Genomic DNA, 7,964 nt, shown 5'->3' on the forward strand with positions numbered 1-7,964 from the left:
ATCCAGACCAAAAAACGTGTTCTCTGTGTCTTGGAGTAAATGTCATCTTGACACATTCCCTTTTGAGAAGAGTATCCAATTCCAAAGGTTATCCCTGACTTCCCACTTTAACTCTGCCTGGTTATCATCATTATTATTTAACTGAAGGTGTATAATCCGGACCTTTACTGCTCTGATCTAAATTTGTATCGTGTTAATCTCTATACTGTACATCCTGATTATAGACATAAATTTCAATAATTGTTGGTTCTACCATAATTGTCGTTACGCCATTAGTATTCCGGGATAGTGATCTTGTACGTGATCCAAAACTATGGGGACATAAAATGAAATCTGGAGCAGAACTGACGCAAATTGCGTCCGTTTTTATCTTTCGTCAACGTATCCAGCTGTGTACCATGTGTCACCTTGCACTTTAAGGAGTGACAATAGGATGAGTTACTTCCTCAGTGTATTTGCAGCAAACAAAATCTCAAGTCTGAAGTGGCATAACCTTCTTTGACTAACAATTTGCCTCACGTAGTAATCGTTCATATGAGACAAGCTGAAAAACGGTACAATGCATCAAAAAACCTTCTATTTATACTTCACCGCCATGGTGTTTTAATTTGAATAGCTGCTGTTACTTGCTTTCTAATCTAGAGACTCAACCCATTTCAGTTTAACTAAATGAATGAATAAAGCATTAAATAATCCATGGGATATGTAGGAAATGTTGCCCTTGATTATACTGTAGGCTTTCATCATCTGTCCTCATTTGTATAAAACAAGCTAAAAAAAAAAATGCAAATTAAATGGGAATATTTTCATTTTACTGACATCAAGACATGGGTGACTAATAGAAGCAAAACAGAACAGCTGGCACTTGGGAATATTAGTCTTTGTGATATAATTTATGAGACAACTACAATATTATAGATGGATATTGGGCATGGAATTCTCCAACTTCAGAAGGGACCTCTGTGGTTCTGAAAGCCCCCACACATATAATGCATATAAACCCATTTAGTTTGGTCTAAAAAAAGATATAAAATAAAAAGGATTTCGCAACCTGCAAATAATCCAATGTTCTCTATGATCAGTACAAATTTGCCTACACAAATCACACTAAAAAGGAGCCTTCTATGAATAATTTCCCTTCTAAATAGTCTTAATTTGCATTTCCATTGAAAAGGGCAGTATTAGTATGTGTTTCCTAGATGAAAAGATGTTTAATAGCTTTTACACTTTTTTTTTTTTTTTTTTAAAGCACAGCGACATTGTGAAACCCAGCCCACATCCTACAATACATTAAAATGTTACTGCTGTGATAGAGCTTATATTATAGGTAAAAAAAAGAAAAAAAGTGTTTTACATTTTTATGTATAATTAAAACTGTACAGTATAACATGTAAAGTTTTCAAATAATGCCATTTCAAAATATGGGGGAAAAAAGATACAATACTTTGTTTTGCAGAGTACAATGTTTGGCACTACCAAATAATCCAACCTGACTAAGGGGGCCTTTAACCCACCGAAACATTCGGCATTTTTGCTGCAACAAAAGAGTTTATATAATGGCAGAAGGGCTATGAAATTATGTTCCTGAGTGCAGAAGACGCCACTACCTTCTTCTATAGCAGTGCTTCCTGTTTGCACCGAACAACAAATGCCAGTAAATCCGAGTGTCTGCTAACAAATTATTCTCAGAGAACCCCTAGTAAGATCCAGTGGAGCCCTGGTGGAAAATCCCAGTTCTGTGTTACACTGCGCTGCTTCACTCTACATTCCATCTCTAGTCTCTTGCTATAGATGCACCTTCCACTGTGCAAAGGCGTTACTCCTCTTTGCCTCAACTGTCTCCATGACCTTTCCCCATTTCCATGCAGCCCTATCTATGGAAGTCCCTTGCAATCGCAGTACGGAAAGCACTTACTCTACTTATGCTGACAGATCGCTAATAACTCACAGCTGTTAGTAGCCTTCCCATCATTCCTATCCAGCTCTCTTAAATCCACATCCCCTATGTTTCCTTCTTTTGCCTTTTTATACCCCCTGAATCTACTCCAGTATACAGCAATCAGCCTTGCACTGAACATTTTTCGTCTCTTACTGCATTGCCTAGACCTGTATTGACTTTTAGACATACATTTAAAACATATGTCTGAAGTACTTGTCCGGATAATATATATCTCCCAGGTGATCTTTTACTGTGTATCCCCATATTAATCAAGTGCAGGGCGTACCTGGTATAAAAATACATGTATAATAATACAATTAGTAAAGATGGTCAGATACTACCAGGGTGGAAAAATGCACTAAAAGTCAGATGATATCCTGACATCATTTGGCCCAGACTTGGCAACCAGACTTTCCTTTCCTAGCAAACATGCTATAAATAGAAGCATGCTAAGGAGTCATGCATCTGTTCCACTAAAGACACTTTCCAAAAAGATGAGAACCTGCAATATGTACATTTTAGTAGATGCATCTAGCAATACAACCTTGATAAAAACTGCACAGTGCACACATAGCAATGTGATCAGATCACTTAGAATGTCAAAACACTCAAATAATGATTTATTATATTTTTGAAATATTGAGCTACTCAGGCTTTGCTCTACAGCATCAACCCCCTCCCCTCTTTCTACCCTCCCACCCCCCCTCCAAGGGTATAACTTTGATATTGTTCATCTCATACCCCTGGGTGGTAAAAATCATGCTTTTCTTAATCTCCAGTTTCTGAGGTTACCATGACACCTTTTAGACTGCACTGGAGATACATTTTAACCTACCCGGTCATTTAATATAAGAAATGCTTCATTCTCCTGAACGGAGCATCAGATGTTAAAAATAAAAACAGAATGCCAATAAAAGGAGGAGATCAGCTGCATTAACACTACAAATATTGCCTTCTAATCTTGGCAAAAAAAAAAAAAAAAAAAACAACTTATGAAAAAAATTTGTCTATAGAAATTGTATATATAATCCACTGTTATCATTCATGTACAGTATGTCTCTGCAGTGATAATGATAGACCAGTTTCTTACTTGTTAAAACTCCAATAGAAAAGGATTTGAACATAAATATCCCACACAAAAAACCCACGTTACATAAACCTTGTACGTTTGTGTCCCTTGAAAAGTGTCTTTAGTCGTCTACTACAACCTTCATGAGAGATTTTTAAAAAAAGTTAAAAATCCACAAAACATAATGAAAAAACAAACTGATCCTATGGAAAAAAGAATAGTAATGTTGAGAGGATTAATGTAGAAACAGATACTGTATTGTTCAATAAGTGTTCACACTACTCCAATTCTTGATTAAAAGTTACATATTTACATAGTAGATGAGGTTGAAAAAAATACTTGCGTCCATCAAGTTCAACCTATGCTAAATTTAGACAACAGATACTTTATCCTATATCTACTGTATACTTAATTCTTGATCCAGAGGAAGGCAAACAAAAAACACCATTAAGGGGAAAAATAAATTCCTTCCTGACTCCAAGAATTGGCAAATCGGATCAATCCCTGGATCAACATTCTTCCCATGTATACTTATTTGTTGGTGATTCTTGATTCAGTCCATCAAGGATACAAAAATTAAAAACAGGCAGCGTTGGCAAATGGCCTTGGTGGTCCGAAACAACACCCATTTTAAAATGTTTTCATTGTTTGTATCTCGATGGACTAATAAAGAATCATCGACTTTTCAACAAGGATGCAATACTGTGGACAACCACCGCCTATTTTGTTATTATCCTGGTCGCTGGTTTGAACTACGACCCCGGAACATCCAAAAATATAAGTCACCGCTTTAACAGAACCGTAGGTGTTACACATTTATATTCTATTGAGGGCCTTCTGCCCTATGATTTTATTACAGATATCAAACACATTAGTATCATTTGGTCCAGGGAGTCAGCCCATCTCCCTACATACTACAAACCATGTTTTCCCTGATTGTGTTTCCTTGTATTTACCTGTATCGCCATTCCAAAGAAGCTCTTTTAGAGACAACCCATTTTTTTTACATTTCCCTAAGTTTTCCAGATGCTCATTTCAGCACTTGTTCTAGCGATTTGTATTACCTTAAAATACTAATCTTGTTTAAAGATAGGTATCTGAATGGTTTGTTCTATACAGTATATTGCCCATCCTTCCTTTATACCAGGGTTCGAAATGTGGTAGTTTTGCTCATCCTCAAATTTTCTTCACCCCATTCAGAAGATGGGACATCTGGAACTGGACACAGCACATTGCTGAAAAATTATGTGCATAGCAGCATCACCACCATCTTTCCGGATGTAGATATCTCGCTCTACATAGCTTAGATTTCTGTCTGCTCTGCAACACTGGTTGGCTAGTTTTGGGCCATCACAAAGTGTATGATGATCTGGATTATTATCTGGGTAACTCATTACAGACCAATTCTTCCCTGTGGATTTTTGATGTGCAAGGGTGTGGTTTAGGCTTCTTTGCTTCTACACTGCACATTCCTCTAGTTTAGCTTAATCATACCACCTTTTACACGCCTTGTGAGTTAACCACGACCAAAATCATTTTCCCCTCGTATATATGAGTATAAAGTCACCGGGCATATACACATATTCTTTTTTTCTGATGCAAACTAACTTTTCCCTCAAAATGCTCATGAACATACACCTAGTCTCAATACATAATACACATGTAGGATAAGTATCTGTCGTATAAAATAAGCATAGGTTGAACTTGATGGACATCTATTTTTTCAACCCCATTTGCTTATGTATGTATGTATGTCTGTACGTGTGTGTGTATGTAGGTATGTGTGTGTATGTAGGTATGTGTGTGTGTATGTAAGTAATTCAGTAGTATACAGAGCACACTGAAATTGACAAGCAATTTCTCTTATATTTTTAGAATATTACAAAATGAGAAAACATGACCCAAATGCTCTCTAAATGCAAAATGGAAAAGGTCAAAAGAGAAAAACACATTAGTAAACGTCATCTCCATTAAACACAACACTGAGCACGACTTTAATCAGTAGATTTCCTTCTGTCCCTTTAATACATGCAATCAAAATGGCAGGTATTAGTGCACTTAGCCACTAACCCAGTCTCCCGCTGCTACGCTAGAATGAGCTCTGCCGGCTCTTTTTTCCCCACCTTTCTTTATTAGTAATCTGGTAACTATGGAAACAAAAACGGCAGCAAGCAGCGAGAGCAAAGCAGATAGTATGTCTGTGGCTTTATCACACAGCCATGTGCAAAAGATAAAGGGGACACCCGTTTGCAAGATAATGGGGGAAGCAGGAGACCAGAAACCCGCAAGTAGAATAATCCAAAATAAATGCTGCCCAGGTTTGCAAGTATGAACAAAAGGGATTTATTTACCTTCCAGGGAAATCCTGAAGGCTCTGTGCTAATTTCATTGCAGCGTCCCTCGCTGTGAAACAAATCCTGCAGCCAGAAGATTTTTTTGCAGACATTTTAAAAACCTGCTCCTGCCAAAAGGGATATGCAATACATTGCATGGCAGACTCAGCGCCATGCTCCATAAAACCGTGCAGGCCCTTTTGGGCTGCCATGCAAGCTGTCATTTTGTCCATGACAAAAAGCTGATTGTCACAATGTCCCCTTCTGCTGATGGATTTTATATGGAGGGTGAGGCAAGTAAAGAAAGAACAGGATTCCATGAAGGTGGTAGTAGGGCTGCTATTTGGATCATGAGAAAAGGGCAGTTTCAGCTCCTGCAGTTTAACACCTTTTCCTGCCAGAGGGGCTAGTAACAGATTGCTCTGCAGGCCATCAAAGCATTGCTCGTCCCTCTGGAAAAGGGTTTATATAAACCAGTGGGGCTCAACTCCAGTCTTTAAGACCCCCAAACAGGTCAGCTTTTAAGGATATCCGGAGCTTCAGCACAGGTGGCTCAATTAATGCCTCAAAGACTGAGCCATCTGTGCTGAAGCAGGAATATCCTTAAAACCTGACCTCTTGAGGGTGTCTTGAAAACTGGAGTTGAACACCACTGGTATAAACCATTGGATATTTAAAAACCTGATCCATAGTTGTACGGCTCCGGTGGCAAATATAGCAAGTGATATATTGGGTTTCTGGACCCCCCCCCCCCAAAAAAAAAATACTTGAGTTTGAGAGTTGACGGAGAGTCAATGAGCATAAATGATGTATATGGGAAAATAATACAAATGTGACTAGCTTGACTCACTGCAGTTGCGTGAGACTTAACAGGTCTTCTGACTTGGATAAGAATTTTGTTTTCCTGGGGACAGTTACATCTATATCATATTTTTACATTTCCCAGCCAAGTTTAAAATCTAGCACTGACTGAATCGGTGCTTTAAATCAGAAACCGGCGGTAACCTCAGGTCATGTGCAAACTTCAATGCGGACACATCTAGTCCATGGACACATGTGCAACAAGATCATGGTGGGGGCATAAACGGAACCTACCCCGTGCCCAATAATGTATGGCCAATCAAAATTGTTACTGCCAAGTAAAATATCAATCTATAATTTAACGATCAACAACTTCCATATCTTGCGTAGGCAGTGTAGCTGGATGTGGTGTTGCTACCTAGCACACCAGGTGTACCAATTTGAATATGATGCAAACAATACTTTATCACAATGCTTTGAAGTTAAATGTTAATCAACTAATTAGTGTATGCAATGCAGACAATACGTTAAAACCTGAGCATTTAATATATATCATTCCTCTATAGTCCCAGTCCTGAAAAGAATCAAAGACGCATACATTTATGTGACTGGATCTAGAAGTCAACTATACATCCATCTAAAATGCTTTATTTTGCAATCTGTGCAAATAATACATATACTGTAACAAAACTGGATAAAAGTGAGCACGTGTATCCATTCTCGCTCTACATTTGTACATGCTTGTAAATGGAGTATGCAGAAGGGTGTCTCCCTGTCTCTGTATTTGTGGTTACCGCTCCAAATATACTCCTAAACAGGACCTTTAAATGTGTCCCCTTCCAACAAATTCTCACTATAGTACAATTCCCAGGAATTCAGATATATACACCATACACAACATGGAATACATTGATCAGATTATTCCAAATCTGTGTTGCTTTGGTCAGATTGCTGTCCTTTTCAAAAGGAAAAGGTTAAAAAAAGGATGCTGGTGCAATATGATCTGTAGAAATAGAAAAGCCACTGTCATCTTTAACCACTAATGGAAGCGAATGTCAGTTAATCCTAAACAATAGTGAGCGTCTACAGCTAATAGGTATGAATAGCTTTAGCTGTATTTTAGCATGCCTGATTGCGATTGCTTGACAGGTAAGCATTGGATAGGAGATATCCTAATCAACCTTGTTATTTCAACTATAAATTCTGTAGCGTGCTCAACATCCTTTAACCCTTCACGTAATCAAGGTGCCAGTAACATCCTAGAGCAATGTGTCGTTGGTGCCTCCAGCACAGAGGGGTTCCATAGAATCGACGACAAAGCTCATTCTATCCGTTAATACAATAAAGGGAAGCTGGAGGCTTTTTACTTGCTCTGCTGGCAGCCGCAATAAAGCAAGCCTAAGAACACTAGCTGCCCGACTGTCTGAAAGATGCATGCACACAAAACAGAAATGTAGGACCAATATCAGTCTCTCTGTAACAGAGAGAGAAATCACAAGCTGAACATACAGCAAGATGAGCGCTGGAAGTGAACATTTCTTAAATGCAAAAACATAAATACGCACAATAATTCATCTGATTTACTTACATGAAGATTCGGTACCAAACATGGCTGGCCTCAGACACGGGTATATAAATTAGAAAGAGAGAGATGAGCGAGGGAAGGTACTGAGGCTTCTACACAGCAGGGGTCATGAAGCCACACAATGCAGTCCCGGCTATCCAGCTGCCAGATACCCTTCTCCAAAGCTGAAGGCTGCAGACCACTTTCACTGAGACAGAAAGAAAGGTCCTCAAGGAAAGAAAAAATCATGAGCTGCTT

At 38.5% G+C, this 7,964-nt stretch overlaps 1 protein-coding gene across 5 annotated transcripts in view; it reads right to left on the reverse strand.

Moving 5' to 3' along the window:
- Nucleotides 1-7,964, reverse strand: part of ST7 (suppression of tumorigenicity 7) — a 189,938-nt gene that overhangs the window by 119,355 nt on the left and 62,619 nt on the right. The window contains exon 1 of one of the 5 annotated variants that reach the window (XM_075599971.1): nt 7,731-7,964. This exon is cut by the window's right edge and continues 132 nt beyond it. The exons of the other annotated variants lie outside the window; for them this stretch is intronic. Within the exon in view, the coding sequence (XP_075456086.1) occupies nt 7,731-7,752 (22 nt within the window). The 5' untranslated portion in view covers nt 7,753-7,964. The remainder of the gene's footprint in view (nt 1-7,730) is intronic. 5 annotated transcript variants of the gene reach the window in all.

This window comes from Ascaphus truei, chromosome 5, assembly GCF_040206685.1.
Source record: "Ascaphus truei isolate aAscTru1 chromosome 5, aAscTru1.hap1, whole genome shotgun sequence".
NCBI classification, from domain to species: Eukaryota; Metazoa; Chordata; class Amphibia; order Anura; family Ascaphidae; genus Ascaphus; species Ascaphus truei.